The sequence below is a fragment of the Sus scrofa genome, chromosome 2 (genome assembly GCF_000003025.6).
Source record: "Sus scrofa isolate TJ Tabasco breed Duroc chromosome 2, Sscrofa11.1, whole genome shotgun sequence".
Lineage (NCBI taxonomy): Eukaryota > Metazoa > Chordata > Mammalia > Artiodactyla > Suidae > Sus > Sus scrofa.
The window spans coordinates 63,978,564-64,000,357 of record NC_010444.4 but is presented as its reverse complement, the minus strand read 5'-3'; the positions used below and the strand labels follow the sequence as shown (position 1 = coordinate 64,000,357).

Here is a 21,794-nt window from a genome sequence, read left to right as displayed (position 1 = left end):
TGTTTAGCTATTGTGAATATCGCTTCAATTTTTCTAAATAAAATATCTCATTCATTCCAAATGTAGTCATAAATAAAATGAGTGGTGAATGGACAATATCATCCACTGTATACCCCCATGTTATACAAAGAAATTTCTTTAATTTTCATGATCAAAACTGACCCATAAAAGAACTTGAATTCCTGCCTACTCATATGAGTCAAGATCATTAGTTTTTGTATACAAACATGGATGTCCTTGCAAACTTCCCTGGGTATCTGGAAAGTAATATCGCTGAAGTCATTTGTTTTTTTTTTTTTTTTTTGGTTTTGTTTTGTTTTGAGTTGTCTTTGGTCACACTCACAGCTTGAGAAGTTCCCAGTCCAAGGATCACACCCATACCACAGAAGGAAACCCAAGCTACAGCAGTGATAATGCCATATCCCTAAACTGTTGAGCCACCAGGGAACTCCAATACAGTTGTGTGAAAAAGGAAAGAAGGGAATAACAGAGTAATCAGAAATGCTAGCTTCAAATATCAGAACATTCAAACCAAAGACGCTGTGAATTATTATACCTCCCATCAATATCATTGAATTGGATGATTACATTTGTTAAGAGAGTGCACGACAAGCCATCCTAAATGAAATGATATTCCATTTATATATAAACATACTGAAATTATATGGTATGTTCTGGAGTTGTTCCAAGTTCTGCTAGGTTCAACATGAATCTTTAATTAGCTGTCAGTCTCTACATAATGTTTCTAAGGCTCATCCATTATTATGCCCTGGCCGTAGTGCTCTTCTGTCTTAAGCTAAATTGTAGTTACTTCATTCGTTTCTGTATGTGGTTAATCAGGCTTACAAAAAAAATGAGTTTATCGTATGTAAATAGCCTTAATTTATTCCACTATGCATTCAGCCATATGTTTTGCTTTCTGCCCAGTTTCAAGGCCTATCCCCCATAGCTGCTCAGTGTGTGAGTCAGCTACCTGTACTCTAGATCTGACCCTCAGTCATGCATCATTAGATTTTTCCCTTTTAACTAATTTATTAGAGCATGGCTTGCAACAAACTTAATATATTTAAAATGTAGAGGTAATAGTGGAAGTAGAGATTTTCCCTGGGTGGCAACAGCAAGATCACAATATAGGAATTTGTGTCTCCTCCCAGAAACATCAAATTGAAGCACTATCCACCCACAAAAAAATACCTTCATAGAAGCAAAGGATTCCAGGTGAGACATTACAGCTCCTTGATGAAGCAAACTAATTTTTAAAAGATGCATTGAATAGAGTTAGAAGGACAGTTTCACATTACCCCTATCACCCTGATCACAAGCCTAGATATCCCAGTGAGAAGAGAGAAACATCTAAATGGAGAAATAGGAAGAAAGTGAGTACCCGACTTCACCTCAGACTCCAGTGCCAGGCCCATACTAGTACTGTGCTAACACCTGTGTGTCTAGACTTCAGACCATTTCTTGTACACATGAACTCCCTGCTTGAGCCACTACCAGTCTGGACCTCATGGTCTCAGGGTCCATGCCAGTTCCTACACATAGTCCCTGAAGCTCCCTCACACAGTCTATGAAGCCTCCTGCATATGGTCCATGCAGGTCCTTCAGGCATAGGTTTGTAGCCTGCCCAAGCACAAGGCTAGCCCCAGAGTTCCAACTTCCAGGCTCAGCATGGCACCAACATAGCCTATGGGTCCCCAGGCTCTCAGCAAACTCACTCAAACTAACGATCTCAACCTTTCCCAGGAAAAAGCCAGTCACCACTGACTAAGGTGTCAAAGTTCATCACAGTGGTCCCGGACACCTTGTTAGCAACCCTGGACCTAGAATACCTTGCTGGCCCCACAGAACTTGGTGTCATGCTCATCACCACAGGATCAAGTGCCAAGTCTACCCCCCAGGGATGCCGAGACCCTGCCCCTTCTCCTGAAGGTCTCAGACACTAGGAAAGACCCTAGGGACCCAAGAACCAGGTAACCTGATTATTCAGGCCACAAGTCTTCCCATTCAAGGACTCCAGAAAACCTCCACCTGTGAACACCTCCAGAGAGAATACCCAGTACCTTGGACAGTCTGACAGCTGATGGGATTTACCTACCAAGACTAAATAGTGAAAAAATAGAAATCTGACCAACAAATAAAGACTAGGGAGAATGACACAGTAACCTTAACTTCTCGAGAGAAACAACAACAACAACAACAAATAAGGGCCTAATAATTTCCCTGGTGAATTCTACTAAAATTGTAAAGAAAAATTAACACCAATTATTATAAAAATCTACCAGATATTTTCAGAAGAGTGAATGCTCCCAAATTCATTTTACAAGGCCAGCATTACCCTGATACCAACCCCAGATAAACATACTACAAGAAAATGAAAAGCTGACATCCCAGATTATTACAGATGCATATATTATCAAAAATACTAGTAAACCAAAATTAACAGTTCAATAAAAGAATCATACATTATGAGAAAGAGGAATTCATTCCTAGAATACAAGGGTAGTTCCCTATATGAAATCAATCGATCAATGGGATAAGCCAAACTGATAGAACTATGGTAAATCCAACATGACAATTTCAAAAGATGCAGAAAAATCTTCTGATAAATTCAACTTCCTTTCATGATACCAAGTCTCAACCAATTTCTATAGACAGATCACACCTCAAAAAAATATATGACCAGTCACAGTTAATATCATACTCAACAGTGAAATGTTCAAAGGTTTCTAAGATAAGAATGAAGGCAAGGATGCCACATTCCTTACTCCAGTTTAACATAGCACTAAAAAATCATAGCTAGATCATTTGGAAAGGAAAGAGTGAAAAAGCATCCAAAACTAAAAGGAAGGAGTAAATTTTTTTTTGTTTAAAATGATGGCATCTTATATATAAATTCCTAAAGGTGCCAAAAAATATATTTTAGAAGTGGTAAGCAAATTAACTTTCAGAATACCAAATCAACATGTAAATATTAATTTACCTTCTGTGAACCAACAGTGAACGTTCTAAAAAGTAAATAAAACAATAGCCCAATGTATAATATCATCAAAAACAATAAAATAAAATTTAACAAAGGAACTAAAAGATATACACACTTAGACTTGTGGTTGCCAAGGGGGAAGGGGAGGGAGTGGAGGGACTGGGAGCTTGGGGTAAATAGTTGCCAAATGTTGCCTTAAGGATGGATTAGCAATGGGATCCTGCTGTGTAGTATTGGGAACTCTGTCTAGTCACCTATGATGGAACATGTAATGTTAGAAAAAATAATGTATACATGTAAGTGTAACTGGGTCACCATGCTGTACAGTAGAAAATATATATATATATAAATGATTAAAAAAAGATGTAAGACATTGCATTAAAAATGAACATAATACAAATACATTTAAAAATATCCTTGTTTATGCATCAGAATATTTAATATTAAAAGAATGTACATACTGCCAAAGCCCATCTAAAAATTCCTTGAAATCTCTGTAAAAATATAATTGCAATATTCACAACAATTTATAGAACAATCCTAAAATATTTATGGAAACATAAAAGACCCCAAATAGCCAAGGCAAGCCTAAGAAAGAAGAACAAAGTTGAAGGCACTGTACTTCCTAATTTCAAATTTTATTACAAAACTTTAGAAATTAAAACAGTATTGTACTGCTATAAAATGAGCCACATACATCAATGTAACAAGATTGAGGGCCTGGAAATAAAACCACTCATATATGTATACTAGTATTTAACAATAAAGCCAGAATGTTCAATTAAGAAAGTAGATTCCCTTTAAAAACTGTGCTGGCAAAAGTAAATACTCAAAAGATTAAAATTGGAGCCCTATCATTCACAACTCAAAAAAATTTGACTCAACAAGTAGTAAGGGCTTAAACATAACTAAAATTGTAAAATTCTTAGAATAAAATATAGAGAAAATGTCCTTGACATTGGTGCTTTCTATGATTTTTAGAATATGACATCAAAATCACAAACAACAAAAGCCAAATAAAAAAGTGATACAATATCAAACTATAAAGCTTCTGCATAGCATAAGAAACAATCCAAAAAAACTGAAGAGACAATTGACAAAAAGGAAGAAAAACTTTCAAAACCTATATCTGAAAATGAAGTAATAAACAAAAAAGGTGGACTTCCCATGTGGCTTAAAGCGTAACTACTCAGTGTTTCCTTTTATTCTTTGTTTTTAAGCTGCACCTGTGATATATGGAATTTCCCAGGCCAGGGGTTGAATCTAAGCTGCAGCTGTAACCTACACCATAGCTGCAGCTACACTAGGTCCTTAACCCACTGTGTCACAGTGGGAACTCCTGTTTCTGTATTTTTTGGATGTAGTATCTCCTCCTTCTTTTATTACTTTATTAGTTAGATACTTCTGTCTTTTTTCTTAGTGAAGGTAGTAAATGTCAATTTTGTTTATATTTTCAAAGAATGTGCTGTTAGTGTCAGTGATCTTTTCTATCCCCTTTAGCATCTTTATTTCATTTATTTCTGCTCTGATTTTTATTGATTCCTTCCTTCTACTGACTTTGGGCTGTTTGTTCTTCTTTACTACTTCCTTTAGGTGTAAAGTTAAATTGTTTCTTAGAGATCTTTCTTGTTTCTTCAGGTAGATATGTATTACTATAAACCTCCCTCTTAAAAACATTTTTGCTTCATCTTAGAGTTTTAGGTATGTCATATTTTCATTTGTCTTTAGAACTTTTTTAGTATTACTTCAATTTCTTAATTGACCCAATAGTTTTTTTTTTTTTTTTTTTTTTTTTTTTTTGTCTTTTTGCTATTTCTTGGGCCGCTCCCGCAGCATATGGAGTTTCTCAGGCTAGGGGTCTAATCGGAGCTGTAGCTGCCAGCCTATGTCAGAGCCACAGCAACTCGGGATCCGAGCCGCGTCTGCAACCTACACCACAGCTCACGGCAACGCCAGATCGTTAACCCACTAAGCAAGGGCAGGGATCGAACCAACCTCATGGTTCCTAGTTGGATTTGTTAACCACTGCGCCACGACGGGAACTCCCCAATAGTTTTTAAGTACCATCTTGCTTAACCTGCATATTGTTGTGATTTTTCCATATTTCTTTCAATAGTTGATTTGTAATTTCATACCATTGTGAATAGAGAATGTTTGATATAGCTAAATCTTCTAAATTTTTTGAAATTTACATTGTCCCAAAGTGTGATATTCTCGAGAAAGTTCCATTTGCACTTGAGAAAAAATATGCTTTTTGCTGCATTTGGATGGACTGTCCACAGACTACAACCTGTGACACCATCACCCAGGGTTTTTGATTTTTGGAATCTCTGGAACCACAAGGACCTGACGAATCAGAATCTCAATCAGAACTGCAATGCTAGGTGATTCTTATGCACATTGAAGTTGTGGAAACGCTGGTATAGAATAGGTTTCTCCCCTTCTCATGTTGACATTTACAGATGTACTATTATTTGTATTGGACATTTAGGTGTTTAGCAGCATTTCTTCAGGTATTGACAAATGTCTCCAGGGACAAATTATGTCTGGTTGAGAAACATTGTCTGACAGTTTTAAACCTGGAAGCAACATTACAGAATTCCTATCAAGACCTTTTCCTTCCTCAATTTGAGCCTTTGGACAGATGATTAAACTGCTTTGGAATATTTCTGCACTGGGGAATTGACCTCTTAATAATACTACCTTATAGCACTAACTTGTCTACAAATTAAATCAGGCAAAGCCCATAAGATGCTAATCTCAGGATAAATAGCATTAAAATATATAAATGGATATTTCATGATTAACATATTTTATAAGGAGATATTAAATGATAGCTCTTAACTTGTGATAATTATGACATCACTAAGTTTTAGACGAAATTGTCAAGAATCCGGAATATGTGATGCCCAAAATTACCTATCAAAAGAGTACAGTCTTCCCCCCTTTTTTGAAAGGGGAAAGAAGAACAATTTTCTGAGGACAGGAGGGCTGTGTTCCACCACAAATTAATCTTTTGAGGATCAAAGAAACCTAGCGCTGAAAAGTTCCTTAATCTCTGCCTTAGCAGAAAATGTTAATTTATGGTTGGGGTAAGGCAATAGAGGTTAGGCCTCTGACAAGATCAAGGACAAGGAGTAATAAAGACTGAATTCACTTGACTTCCAATCTGGTCTCTTAGGATTAGAGAATCATTAAGAAAATATTTCCTTTCTGTTTATTCCAGAGACCCAGAGGGAAATCATATACTTAGAGGTTGGAATACCTGAAAGGAAAAGCACCGAATGAGCAGGTATAGAGAACTACAAATATCTCCTCTGCTACCTTCCCTTGGTGTCCGTACCCTCAAGCTGAATAGGACATTGTACTTGCTTTTGAAGTCGTGAATCTAGATTAGGGTCTGATGCTTTACTACTCTCTACTGTCTTGTCTGGTGACAGAGCTTCAGTCTTCATCATCAGTTATCCAAGGAGTAAGACATGTTGTGTAGTCACATAAAATGTATAATAAATCTGAAGAGGAATACTAAATATTTTTTGTAGTTATTTCATTACTGGTAAGTCTCCTTTTATTTTTTGTTTTTTCCACACTAACTTTCTCTATTGCAAGTTGAATGTGAAAGTTCTTTGGACATTTTATATATGGGAGCACAAGTTTTAAATATTGTTTTTTATTCCATATTTTCAGAAAAATTTATTTCCACTAACTTTGCTGTTTGGCATCAACTCCTATAGACAGGTAGGTAGATAGATGATTAGATACATGATAGATAGATGATAGAGATGATAGATAGATGATAGATAGATGATAGATAGACAAATAATTATATATAGGAGAGAACATGTGAAAGTATATATATTTCATGTGGTCAGTTTTATTAGTTAACAAAATCATAATCTCCCTTGTTGCATTTTATACATAGAAAGTTTTTCTCCTTCCTTGGCAGTTTTAACATAATTTTATATGTACTGTTTTCTTATTTCAACTGTATTTCCTTACCGGTAACTTTTTGCCCTCTGCAGTTATATTTGTTTTTTAAAATAGTAATCATCTTCTCCCCTCTGTGGAAGAAATTCTTTCATGTTCAGCCAACTATCACCTCTTTTTCATAAGCACATTTGTATCTGTTTATGTTTGTATTGATAGAAAGCATAACTTTAGATACTGTGTCTCTTTTTCAAAAATTACATCTTCATATTATTTATTTGTGGGTCTTTGCCATTATAGTTTTTAATTAGAGACCCAAGTTTTTATGACTAAATTTCATTTTATAAATCTTAATTCATAATTCAGTCTTAAATTTCTATTAAATACAATTTAATACAACTGCTTGAATTCACTAGCCTTTCCTTCTCCTGGTTTTATTGTCCTTACCATTGTTTTTATTTTATGAGTTCTTTTTTTTAAATCTTTTATTTATGCTATATTTTTTCTACTGTACAGCATGGTGACCCAGTTACACTTATATCTACATTGCTTTTTCTCACATTACACCTTCCATCATAAGCGACTAGACAGAGTTCCCAGTGCTACACAGCAGGATCCCATTGCTGATCCATCCTGAAGGCAACATTTGGCAACTATTTACCCCAAGCTCTCAGTCCCTCCCACTCCCTCCCCTCCCCCTTGGCAACCACAAGTCTATTCTCCAAATCCGTGATATTCTTTTCTGTGGAAAGGATCATTTAGGCCATATATTATATTCCAGATATAGGTGATATCACACAGTATATCTTTCTTTTTCCGACTTACTTCACTCAGGATGAGAGTCTCTAGTTTCATTCATGTTGCTGCAAATGGCATTATTTTGTTCTTTTTATGGCTGAGGAGTATTCTGTTGTATATACATATCACTTCTTCCTGATCCAATCATCTATCAGTGGACATGTGGGATGATTCCATGTCTTGGATATTGTGAATAGTGATTCAATGAACCTGTTGGTACATATGTTTTTTTAAGTAGAGTTTTGTCTGGATATATGCCAAAGAGTGGGAATGCTGGATCATATGGTAGTTCTATGTATCATTTTCTAAGATACCTCCATACTGTTCTCCAGAGTGGTTGTGGCAGCTTACATTCCCACCAGCAGTGCAGGAGGGTTCCCATTTCTCCACACACCCTCCAGCTTTTGTTGTTTGTGGACTTATTAATGATGCCCAATCTGACTGGTATGAGGTGGTACCTCATGGTAGTATTGATTTTCATTTCTCTAATAATCAGGGATGTTGAGCATTTTTTCATGTGCTTGCTGGCCATCTGTATATCTTCCATGGAGAAATATCTATTAAGGTCCTTTGCCCATTTTTCAGTTGGGTTGTTGGCTTTTTTTAGCTGTTGAGTAGCATAAATTGTTTGTATATTCTAGAGATTAGGCCCTTGTAAGCCGAATCCTTTGAAACTATTTTCTCCCATTCTGTAAGTTGTCTTTTTGTTTTCTTTTTGGTTTCCTTTGCTGTGCAAAAGCTTGTCAGTTTGATTGGGTCCCCTTGGTCTATTTTTTCTTTTATTTCTGTTGCTTTGGGAGACTGACCTGAGAAAAAAATTTTAAGGTTGATGTCAGAGAATGTTTTGCCTATGTTCTCTTCCAGGAGTTTGATGGTATCTTGTCTTATATTGAAGTCTTTCAGCCATTTTGAGTTTATTTTGGTGCATGGTGTGAGGGTGTGTTCCAGTTTCATTGATTTTGCATGCAGCTGTCCAGGTTTCCCAGCAATACTTGCTGAAAAAAAAAGTGTCTTTTTCCCACTTTATGTTCTTACATCCTTTGTCAAAGATTAATTGACCGTAGGGTCTGTGTTTATTTCTGGGTTCTCTCTTCTGTTCCATTGGTCTGTCTGTCTGTTTTGGTACCAGTACCACATGGTCTTGATGACAAAGTGGCTTTGTAATATTGCCTGAAATCTGTGAGAGTTATGCCTCCTGCTTGGTTTTTGTTCCTCAGCATTGCTTTGGCAATTCTGGGTCTTTTTTGGTTCCATATAAATTTTTGGACTTTGCATCCTAGTTCTGTGAAAAATGTCATGGGTAATTTGATAGGGATTGCATTGAATCTATAGATTGCTTTTGCTGGTATGGACATTTTTATAATATTAATTTTTCTGACCCAGGAGCATGGAATATCTTTCCATTTCTTTGATTTCCTTGATGAATGTTTTCTAGTTCTCAGCATGTAAGTCCTTTACCTCCTTGGTCAGGTGTATTCCTGGGTATTTTATTTTTTGTTGTGCAATTTTAAAAGGTATTGTATTTCTGTATTCCTTTTCTAATATTTCATTGTTAGTATACAGAACTGTGACTGATTTCTGAATGTTAATCTTCTATCCTGCTATTTTGCTGAATTTGTTGATCAGTTCAAGTAGTTTTTGGGTTGAGTCCTTAGGATTTTCTATATATAGTCATGTCAACCGCATACAGTGACAGTTTTATCTCTTCTCTTCCTATTTGGATGCCTTTTGTTTCTTTTGTTTGTCTGATTGCTGTGGCTAGGACTTTCAGTACTATGGTGAATAACAGTGGTGAGAGTGGGCAACCTTATCTTGTTCCAGATTTTAGTGGGAAGGCTTTCAGCTTTTCTCCATTGAGTACTATCTTTGCTGTGGGTTTGTCATAAATGGCTTTAATCATGTTAAGGAATATTCCCTCTATACCCACTTTGGTAAGGGTTTTTATGAAGCATTGTTGGACTTTGTCAAATGCTTTTTCTGCATCTATTGAGATGATGAGGTGGTTTTTGACTTTTCTTTTGTTAATGTTGTGTATGACGTTGATTTCTTTTCCTGTGGTTGATTTCTAGTTTCTTGGCTTTGTGATCAGAGAAGATATCTGAAATAATTTCTATACTCTTAAATTTGTTGAGGTTAGTTTTTTGCCACAGTATGTGGTCCATCCTTGAGAATGTTCCATGTACACTTGAATAGAATCTATGATCTGATTTTTTGGGCTGTAATGTCCTGAATGCCAACTAAGTCTATGTTTTCCATTGTGTCCTTCAGGATATTTGTTGCCTTATTGATTTTATGTCTAGGGGATCTGTCCAGTGATGTGAGTGGGGTGTTAAAGTCTCCTACTATGATTGTATTCCCATCAATTTCTTATTTTATGTCTGTTACTATTTGTTGTAGGTATCTCCTATATTAGGGGCATATATATTGACCATTGTAATATCCTCCTCTCAAATGGATCCTTTTACCATTGAATAGTGTCCTTCTTTGTTTTCTTTATGGCCTTCATTTTAAAATCTATTTTGTCTGTTACAATTATTGAAACTCCTGCTTTTCTGTCTTTTCCAGTCACATGAACTATCGTTTCCCATCTCCTCCCTTTCAATCTATATATGTCCTTTGTCCTAAGTTGAGTCTCTTGTAGACAGCATATTATAGGCTCTTATGATTTTACCCAGTCCGCCACTCTGTATCTTTTCATTGGAGTATTCAGTCCACTGACATTTAAGGTAATTATTGATAAATATGTATTTATCAACATTTTGAGGCTTGTTTTCCAGGTGATTCTATGTTTCTCCTTTCTTCCTTTCATTTTGATTGGATGATTTCATTTATTTTATGCTGTGTACTTTCCTTTCGAGGTTTTTGTGAACATAATATTTGTCTTTGTTTTGTGGTTGCCCTGTTTTTTAAGTATGTTAATCCGTTCTTATATATGCTTGCTTTAGCTCAAACACATTCTTAAAAAAAAAAGAGTCTAGATTTCATTACTTTCCTTCTCCACATTCTATTATTTTGAAGTTCTTTTTTAACATGTTCCTGTTTGACATTTTGCTGTTCCTTGTGTTTCTCATCCCTTTTACAGTAGTTTTTTTTTTTTTTTTCTTTTGGATCTGTATACTGGGTTATTTAAGGGATTGCTTTCCAATTGTGATTTCCTACATCCTCTTTCTTCTTACTTCTTTTTTATTTAGGGGGGCCCTTTCATTATTTCTATTAGATTGGGTTTCTATTAGTATTGCTGTATTCCTTTAGCTTTTGTTAGTTAGAGAAATTCTTTATTACTCCTTCTATTTTAAATGATATTCTTGCTGGGTAGAAGATTCTAGGCTGCACATTTTTCCCTTTTAGAAGTTTGAGTATATCTTGCCACTCTCTTCTGGCCTGTAATGTTTCTGTAGAGTTCAGCTGATAGCCTTATGGGGGTCCCCTTATACTTAAAGCTTTGTTTTTCTCTTGCTGTCTTTAGAATCCTTTCTTTATCTTTTGCCATTTTTTTTGTCTTTTTGCTATCTTTGGGCTGCTCCCACAGCATATGGAGGTTCCCAGGCTAGGGGTCGAATCGGAGCTGTAGCCACCGGCCTACGCCAGAGCCACAGCAACGTGGGGTCCGAGCCGCATCTGCAACCTACACCACAGTTCACGGCAACGCCAGATTGTTAACCCACTGAGCAAGGGCAGGGACCAAACCCGTAAACTCATGGTTCCTAGTTGGATTTGTTAACCGCTGTACCACGATGGGAACTCCATTTTGCCATTTTTTATTATGTCTTGTTTTGGGCCTGTTTGGGTTTGACTTTTTGTCGACCCTGTACTTCCTGTATCTTGATATCAGTCTCATTTAGATTTGGAAATTTTCAGACATAATTTCTTCAAATATATCTTCAATCCCCTTTTCTTTTTCTTCTCCTTTTGGAATTCTTATTAGGCATAGATTGACCTGCTATATATTATCCCATAGACCTCTTATATGCACTCTTGTTTTGTCATTTGGTTTTCTGTCTGCTGTCCTGATTGCGTGATTTCCATTATTCTCCAAGTCATTAATTTGTTCCTCTGCATTATTCATTCTGCTCTTTACTGCCTTTAGCTCAGTTCGTGTCTCTGCAAATGAATTTTCTACTTTTTCTTGGCTCCTCCTTATAGTTTCTGGTTCCTCTTTAATGTAACCTGCATTACTGTTTATATCCACTCATAGTTCCTTCAATATTTTCACTGTCTCCCTTTTGAACTCACTGTCTGTCAGACCTCAGTGGTCTGTTTCATTGTTTGCTGCTTCAGGTAAATTCTCCTGTTCTTTTAACTGGGAATGGTTCCTGAGCTTCTTCATTTTGCTTATGTTCTTCTTTTTCTGGAAATTTAGGGTAGTCAAAGGGCAGTCTTGGTGGGCTATTTCTACACACGTTCACCCCTTTCTTGTTGTTGTTGTTGATGATGTTGTTTTGAAGCAGTACTATTTTTGGCATGAGAATTGGATAATTTCTATTTCTTTCTTCAGTGTGAGCAGTCTGTTACCCCGAGGGTGCTGACTGTGTTTCCAGGGAGAAGGAGGCAATGGGCAGGCATAGTAGTCTTTGCCTGGTTGCTATGCTTTTGACAGTATCAAGGACCTGCAGGAAGGTGGCACAGGCTATTCCTAGTTGCAGGGTCCTGGGAAGAGGTAATGAGCCTCAGGCATATTTAGGTGGTGCCCAGAGCATTTGCCAGTGGCTCTGGCAGGATGTTTGAGTTCCTAGGAGAGTGACAGTAACAACAGGTGGTGTTGGGTCACAATGCCCTCCTCTGTGGTGCCCTCTGAGTGATTGGCACTGCAAGGGGTACCTGTTCATGGACCCCTAGTGGTGGTAGGATATACCTCCCTCTGGTTTCTGAGATGTCTGCAGTGGTTTGTCCCTGCCACCCATAGATCACACAAGCAGCACCATGTCATGCTTAGCCTCCCTGCTGCCCTTAGCCCACACAAGAGGTGCCCAGTCACCCGTAGCCCACACAAGAAGCACTCAGCCTCCCATAGCCTGAGCAAGTGGCCTCTCGACACCCATAGCCTGAGCCACAGGTGCCCCACCTTCTGAGAGTCTGCATGTGTGCAGGGTGATTCCTATGGGAGTCTGACCACCACTTCTCACCCTCTCCAGCAATGGCACCTTGCTTCCTGTGGGCCCAGACCTTCACCTATGTTCCCTTGGCTGTGGTGTTCCACTCCGTAGCCCCTCAGGCTGTCTCCACATGGCCAGTCCTAGTCCTCTCCCTGGAACTCACCTCCAGAATCTGAGTCTCAGGGCCCAACCTCTGCCTGAGTGTCTCAGGCCATAGTGTGTGGGGCAGTGGTCCAGGGGATCTGTGGAGCTCTCTGCTCTGCCCTCCTCAGTCCAGCTATTGCATTTTCTTGGCAATTTTGTGGTCTCTCCATCTGAGCTGACCACCCAGTTGTTTAGATGGCTTGCCATGGTGTATGTTCTTTCTCTTTCACAGCTCCCTCTCAGGAGTGCTAGTCCTGTCCTGATTCTTTCTCTGTCTCTGTCTCTGTCTCTGTCTCTGGCTCTGTCTCTGGCTCTGTCTCTTTTCTTTTGTTCTACCCTGTTACATGGAAGGCTTCTTGCCCTTTTTGAGGTTTAAGTTATTCCACCAGTGTTCAGTAGATATGCTTTGTGAATCATTCTACATGTAGATGTGTTTTTGATGTATTTATGGGAGAAGGCGAGGATGATATCTTACACCTCCACAATCTTGATCCTTCTTCCCTACATATCCTTCTTGATATACTTATATGTATGATTCATTTTGCTGTACACTGTACATATGAAACTAATACAACACTGTGAGACAACCATACTCCAATAAAGTAAAATTTAAAAAATAACTAAGTTGTGGGATGAAAGAATGAACTTTTAGGAGTTCCGGTTGTGGCTCAGTGGTTAACAAATCCAACTAGGAATCTTGAGGTTGTGGGCTTGATCCCTGGCCTTGCTCAGTGGGTTAAAGATCTGGCATTGCCATGAGTTGTGGTATAGGTCACAGATGGTTGCTGTGGCCGTGGTGTAGGGTGGTAGCTACAGCTCCAATTAGACCCCTAGCCTAGGACCCTCCATATGTCATGGGTGGTTTCTATCACCCTAGAAGAGACATGAAAATAAAATATATAAGCTGTGGGGTAGAAGAATGAACTTTTAGGAGTTCCCTATTGGCTCATTGGGTTATGGATCCAGTGTTTTCACGGTTGTGGCCTGAGTTTGATCCCTGGCATTGGAACTTCCTCATGCAGCCAAAGAAACAAACAAACAAAAAAATGCAGTGCAGTCCTACTGTATGGCACAGGGAAATATATCCATCCTATTGGGTTGGAACTTAGTGAAGACAGGATGAAAAAATGTGCATATAAAAAAAGAAATCGACATAAAAAATTTAGTGACTATAAATAAATAAGCCAAATTATATGGCACCAAATATCTAAATATATATCTTATACTTAACAAATATTTTATAATGTGGGATTAAATGAAAAGCTCTAATTTGTGATATAAATATAAAAATCTTAATTGTTTAGACAAAATTACTTGAATCCAAAGAGTATAGTGCTCAAGGTTTCAAATTAAGGGAACTCAATTATTTTCTTTTTTGAAAGAGTAATAATTTTCTGGAAATACCAGGGCTCTGTCTCCACCACAAGTAAATGCCTTGAGAATCCAATTGTCCTAATCAAGACAGATTTCTCACTTTTAGACCTTTGAGAAAAGTTGGAATCATGGTTGGGATAAGGTGATAGAGGTTAGACCTCTAGAAAGCAGACAAGTTCATGGAGAAGGATTAATATAATCAGGATTCACCTAACTTCTAACCTGGTCTCTGGGGAACGGAGAATCATTAGGAGAAACTTCTGTCTAGACAAGTGTACTGAGGTAAATCATGTGCTTGAGGTTGGAGTAACAAGAAGGAAATGTCCCTAATGAGCAGACCTGAGGATCCATAAATACCTCCTCTGCTGCAGTCTTTCAGCTTCTACAGCCTTGAGGTGAAGGAAACATGCTTGCTGTTTTGGGAGTCCTGCATCTGTCTGAGACTAACACTTCACTCCTTCTATCTTGTCTGAGAACACAGCTTCAGACTCCATCATCAACCAACTGTAAGTAATTCAGAATTCCACAGATCTTCCTTTCAGAGTACCCATCCAGGTGAACCTAGGGACAGAATAGCTAATTCAGGTAAGATTCAGAGAGAAGAGTTGGACATATTTGTTGTTAGTTGACTAATTTATAAGTACTTTATTAATATGCAAAAAAGGGAAATGTCTGTTGAATTTTCCAATACAAAGATAATTGTTGACAATTAAGTGATGTTAGTGGAAGTCCAGTTAGGTAAAACTGAGGACAGAACTGAAACCATAAAATGGTTCCAATAAATCAGAATATATTAGAGGAGTTTTGTAGTTAGAGAGTAGGAAAATTGAGTAATAGGTTTAGAGGCAAGTACATGGAAGGGAGGGCATTTAAAAAATTAATATAGTGTTAGCTAAGAATGTTTTGTATTTGTTAGCAAGATACAGACTCATGGATACTTCCTTACAAGCACAGTCGTGAGCCAGGCATATCATAATATCTTCTCTCACATTAGGTATTCACATTTAAAATAAATTTAATTGAGTAGGTCAAAGGGGAATACTAAAGAATTATTTCATTACTGGTGAGGCTGCATATGCTTTGGGGTTTGTTATCATTTTCCTCTGTTGCTAATTGACCATACAATTTCTTTGCACAGTTTATGTATTGGGTTCTGAGTTTCTATTGTATTTGATTACAAGCTTTCAACCAGACAGTGAAGGTTTTTCCACTAGTTTCACTCTGTTGCATTTAATTATTTCATATCTCTATAGATGTATTGGGGATGATGTTTGAGAGGTTAAAATTTTTGTGTGGCCAAATCTATCCTTCAGTCGAATTGTGTCCTCTATTTGTTTTTAAACGTAGAAAGATTTCTTGCATCCTGAATGGTAATAATCTCTTTTCATTTCTATTTCACTTACCATTTCATTTTGATTCCACTACACTTAACCTGGTTTTATTTTGTGCCATCCTGTTTATGAATTCTCATTTCCACTTAATTTTTTCTGTATAAGTGTACACATATATGATACCACAAATGTGAACCAAGCAGTGGGTTTCCTGCTCATTTAGATCTTATATTATAATGGAGAAGGCAGGGTTCAAAGAAATAAATACATGTATGGCATAATGTCCTCCAGGGTAATTCATCTGAGGAAAGGGGCTAGATAATTGTGACAAATGCAGGACATTATAGAGTAGATATGGGGAGGACTTTGCATGATGTATGAGAAAGAGAACCTGGACCAGTGTCAAAAGGATACCTACTATTGCATTTAGAATAGATAAGCAATGAGGTCCTACTGTACAGCACAGGGAACTATATCAAGCCTCTTGGGATAGATCATAATTGAAGATAATATGAGAAAAAAATGTATATACACGTATGACTTGGCCACTATGCTGTACAGCAGAAATTGACTCAACACTGTAAATCACCTCTACCCTAATAAAAAATAAATTTAACAAAAAGGACACCTACAGGATGTGTCCAAAAAAGAGATTAAAAAAAATTAAAGCCTAAGCATAACAAAGGAAAGAATTCTACAAAGAAAAATGAGAGAAAGGCCAAACTCATCCATCATTGGACCACTAAAATTAGTGTAGCAAAATAAACATGAATAGTTAACAGGAATAACAATTGGATCATGGCCCTGAGGTTGATAACATGATGAGGCAAGTGGAGCAATAAAGATTCAGCAGTGTGTGGACCCCTAAATCCAAGGGTCCTTCATCGACCACATGGCTTCCCATTCCTTCTGAAACCTGGCTCCTCTGTTGGGCTCTTCGTTCATATTGCTTTACCCTCATTAGCAGGAACTGCCCTTTTAAAACTATTCTTGCCTTTACTGCAGTGGATTCCAGATATTTGGACCGTGTCCCGGAGTAAGACATGCCTGTTACATCATGATTCAGCATGTCTGTACACACAAATAGTGAAATAAGTACACATGTATACACACAGACATACATGCACATACATACAACCGAGCAGAGAGCCATGTAATGATTTTGTATGTATCCTTACTAAGTATAATGCATTCTGATGTTTTTGTATGCTTCATTTATTCTATTCTATTTAATTCTTACAACCCATGGTCCAAACCCCTAGTGGGACCTAATCTTAGAATATGAAAAACTTAAAGCCCAAGCATAACAAAGGAAAGAATTCTACAAAGAAAAATGAGAGAAAGGCCAAACTCACCCATCATTGGACCACTAAAATTCGTGTGGCAAAATAAACATGAATAGTTATAGGAATAACAATTGGATCATGGCCCTGAGGTTGATAACATGATGTGTGTTCTCCACATCTATTTTAGCATTTCCCTGCCTCTGTTCTGCTTCATCATCTACTATCAGCAATTTTGTGAGACTGCATTTTTTCAAGTTCATGCGATATATATTTCTTTAGCTACAGTTCCCAACTAAGTCTGCTGGTGCTGGGTGTAGGGGGAAAGTGGTGAGTATATACAACATTGTTATACATCTCAAGGCACTCACAGTCTAATAGGGAAAAGAAGATATGGAATTAGTGTGCATCCCTTGTGGTGCAGCAGGTTAAGGATCCAGCATTGTCACTTCAGCAGCTCAGGTTGCTGCCATGGCTCAAGATCCACCCATGGCCCTGGAACTTCCACATGCCATAAGCCCATCTAAAAATAAAAGCCATATTGACTATATCCAATCTCTTGGAATAGACCATAATGGAAAATAATATATGAAAAGGAATATATGATGGTGCCACTTTGCCCGACAGCAGAAATTGGTACATCACTGTGAATCAACTATATCTTAGTTAAAAAAATAAAGTCATATTGATAGCCCACACAACAAAATTAAGTGTATGTGAAAGTTTTCTTTCCCTGTGGAAATGTTAAAAGGGGGGGGCAGTCCTTGGGAAGTTCCCTAGTGGTGTACTGGTTAGGACACAGCCTGTTCCCCATTGTGGCCAGGATGCAATCCCTGCTCTGGGAACTGAGATCTCACATCAAGCCACTGCATGCCACAGTAAAAATAAAAATAAAAATAAATCATGAAAGAGATGCCTACAGGCAGTTGGGAAGATGGAGAAGGGGTGAAAAATTCCAAATGGCCCAGTAGGTGAGACTCCAAGCAGAGAGATGGAGGTGTATGATGACAATGCTGGACACCTGAAACTAACACAACATTGTAAGTCAACTATATGCCAATAAAATTAAAATTAATTAATTTAATGCAAAAAATAAAAATAAATTTAATAAAAGCCTTTCACCATGTCATCTTTTAAAACCCACCCTTTGGAATTCCTGTCATGGATCGGCAGTTAATGAACCCAACGAACATCCATGCAGACAGGGTTTGATCCCTGGCCTCGCTCAATGGGTTAAGGATCTAGCGCTGCTATGAACTGTGAGGTAGATCTCAGATGAGGCTCAGGTTCTTCATTGCTATGGCCCTGGCATAGGCTGGTGCTACAACTCTGATTGGACCCCTAGCTTGGGAACCTCCATATGCCATGGGTGCAGCCCTAAAAAGACAATAAAAAAATAAATAAAACCCATCCACCCTTTGATTGTACTTTGTGTATTTTTTTTCTGAAGTGTGTTTTTATTAACTTTGCTCATTTTTCTAGTGGGATGTTCAATAAGTAATATGTCTTTGGATAAATTTTGTTTGCTGCCTTGTTAGGTATGTTGGGCATTGAGAACAATGACTGGGGTTGATCTGGTGTCAGAACCAAGGAAGCTTTCTCCTCATCACAATTTCCCAGGACCATCTGAGCTTATTAAATCATTTTTTGTTCATACTTATTTATTTCTTATAACTATGTTTTTGAGATTATGTCTCATGTGTCTAAATACACATAGGACCCAAAATATTCATAGCGGAATTGAAGGCCATAGTTACACGTCCATCAAAACATTAACAACTAGAATTTGGGTATAATTTATTTTCTTTTTTGAAAAGGAAAAAAATCTATTTTTAATAGAATGCCATTTTGATTCAAGTATAGTTGATTTACAGTGTTGTGCCAGTTTCTACTGCACAGCAAAGTGACCTAGTCACATATATATAGACATTCTTTTTCTCATATTATCTTCCATCATGTCTACCCCAAGAGATTAGATATAATTCCCTGTGATGTACAATAGGACCTCACTGCCTATCCCATTCTAATGTAATAGTTTGCATCTGCAGATCCCAAACCCCCCATGCATCCCATTTCCTTCCCCCTCACCCTTGGCAATCACAAGTCTGTTCTTCATTTCTGTGAGTCTGTTTCTGTTTTGTAGGTAAGTTCATCTGTGCCATATTTTAGATTCCGCATAAGTGATATCATACAGATTTGTCTGTCTCTTTCTAACTTACTTCTCTTAGTATGTATAAGGGTATGGTTAGATAATCTGATGTTGATAGCTTGTCTTGTCTCATTCATTTCCTAAACGTTGTGGTTGGATATGAGAAGTGCCTGGTACTCACATGGCCCCAGAGACCACAGTACTGAGTGTGTGTGTGTGTGTGTGTGTGTGTGTGTGTGCGCGCGCGCGTAGTAGGGCATGAGAGTCTTTAGAAAAAACAGTACCTGAGCTTCTATACCCCAAAACATTCCCCTGGAAATTCAGATGACAGAATGTTAACAGAATATGAAAACAAAATTAGATCCATTTCCATGCTCAGCTTTCCTTGGAAACAAAATCAATAAAGTGCAGGGAACAACATGTGAATTGGAGAATCCCTGTACCATGAAGTTCAGCAGAGGCAGGAAGGCCATTTCATTCCATAGCATTCTCTGGCCCCATTTTTCATCACCCTCTCTGTTTTTCATACCCCTGGACACATTGACTTTCTTTTGAGCATTGAATATCGGTAACAAGTGGCTTCTTCAGGGTCCTTGTCCTGTCCTTTCCTCCTGTTAGACACATCTTTCCTTAACCTTCCAATCTCTATTCCTTAAGGTTTCTGTTCAAATGTTACCTTGTTCTCCAGCCCACCTACACACTCAATGAAGAGTAATACCCCATCCACTGTCTCCATTATACACTCTTTTTCTTCATTTTACTTGTCAGCATTTGACATGTCATGCTATGATTTTGAATTTGCTAATATTATTTTCCATCATTGAACCATAGCGACTTTTCTCTCTCATCACACTATACTCCTTGCCTTCAAGATGATAAGTATGCAATATATAGGTCCCAAGATCTTGGAAGAAATTCTCACAAAAAGTACAAAGTACTGGACCTCTTGGGGGAAAGGCTGAGAGATGAGCAGGTATTTGTAATCAGAGATGGCACAGGGAAGGCCCTGAGGAGGAGAAATTTCATGCCAAAATTATAGGCATTGATTACATGACTGCAAAATGTAAATTGTAGTATTTCACTATGCCAGTGACAGCCATTTTTGTAAAAATTAGTCATATTATTTTTTGTTTACTTCCAGGTCATTTCCTCTACCACATGGAACCAAGGAATGACACCCAAATTTCAGAATTTCTTCTTCTGGGAATATCAAATGAACCAGAACTGCAGCCCCTTATATTTGGGCTTTTCCTCTCCATGTACCTGATCACTGTGTTTGGGAACCTGCTCATTTTCCTGGCCATCATCTCAAACCCTCATCTCCGCACACCTATGTACTTTTTCCTCTCCAACCTGTCCTTTGTCGACATCTGTTTCACCTCTACCACCATCCCAAAGATGTTATGGAACATCCATATGCAGAGCAAAGGTATAACATATGCAGGCTGCATCAGCCAAATATACTTTTTACTACTCTTTGCAGGGTTGGATGACTTTCTCCTGACCGTGATGGCCTATGATCGCTTTGTGGCCATCTGCCGCCCCCTGCACTACACAGTCATCATGAACCCCTGGCTCTGTGGTTTGCTAGTTCTGGTGTCCTGGATGATGAGTGCCCTGAATTCCTTGATACAAACCTTAATGACATTGTGGTTGCCCTTCTGTAGAGTCTTGGAAATCCCTCATTTTTTCTGTGAACTCAATCAGGTGGTCCGAGGTGCCTGTTGTGACACCTTCCTTAATGACATAATGGTGTTCATTGCAGCTGGGCTGCTGAGTGGTGGTCCATTCATTGGAATACTTTACTCATATTCTAAGATAGTTTCTTCAATACGAGGAATCTCATCAACTCAGGGAAAGTATAAAGCATTTTCTACCTGTGTCTCTCACCTTTCAGTTGTTGCCTTATTTTATGGTACAGTCCTAGGAGTGTATCTTAACCCTGCTGATGCCCACAGCTCATACAACAGCATAACCACCTCGGTGATGTACACTGTGGTCACACCCCTGCTGAACCCTTTCATTTATAGTCTGCGGAACAAAGACATAAAGGGGGCTCTTAGACGATTCATTGGACTATAAATGAAGTAATTATGCTGGGACAAAGAAATGCCCACGATTGCTGGGCTCAAATAAATGGATCCAGAAATTGCTAGTCTTTGATCAGATTGTGAATGTAGAATTTGGTCTTTCTATTATTTCCTGAAAATTCCATTCCTTTGAATTCAACTTCTCTCTACCCATAAGTAACAAAATTTACTAAGTTTTCTTCTCTATCAGAGCAGAAAACTATATAAATACAGTATAATATATAATGTATTCATGTATACATATATATATATATCTCCAATTTTTTTACTTGTCCATTTTCCTGCTTTCACACTTTTTCCCCCAAACTTATATCAGAAATATGTTCAAAAATACCATTTATTTCTTAGGTCCATGTATGTTTTTTAATAATAATAATATCTGCTCAGTGACAGATAGTCCAAGTTTTTTCTTTTGTTTTACTAAAATAATGGTCATAAGTTGTCTTACTCATATGGACTAAATTCTACTTGGCAATTTCTCTGTGTAATTTAAGTACCTCACTCTATTAGGTTTTTTTCTAATATATAGACAGTTCTATGTCCATACTTTCACAAATGTTTTCCAAATCTGGTATAAGAAATATTTGCCAATTTCATTTTTTCCATAGGACAACATGCCTTT

The 21,794-nt window shown here is 37.7% G+C and overlaps 1 protein-coding gene across 1 annotated transcript; it reads left to right on the top strand.

The window, feature by feature from the left end:
- On the top strand, nucleotides 228–21,164 carry LOC106504185 (olfactory receptor 7A17-like). Its single transcript, XM_013987453.2, has 3 exons — nucleotides 228–264; nucleotides 1,747–1,932; nucleotides 20,224–21,164. The coding sequence occupies exons 1-3, from the start codon at nucleotides 228–230 to the stop codon at nucleotides 21,162–21,164; spliced, it is 1,164 nt and encodes a 387-aa protein (XP_013842907.2).

Bases quoted from the DNA above. Each gene is read 5' to 3' on its own strand.
- LOC106504185 (XM_013987453.2), top strand. From the start codon at position 228: ATGGATGTCCTTGCAAACTTCCCTGGGTATCTGGAAA. The intron at 265-1,746 runs GTAATATCGCTG...AACCTTTCCCAG, and splicing joins CTTCCCTGGGTATCTGGAAA to GAAAAAGCCAGTCACCACTG. The intron at 1,933-20,223 runs GTCTCAGACACT...GTTTACTTCCAG, and splicing joins CCCTGCCCCTTCTCCTGAAG to GTCATTTCCTCTACCACATG.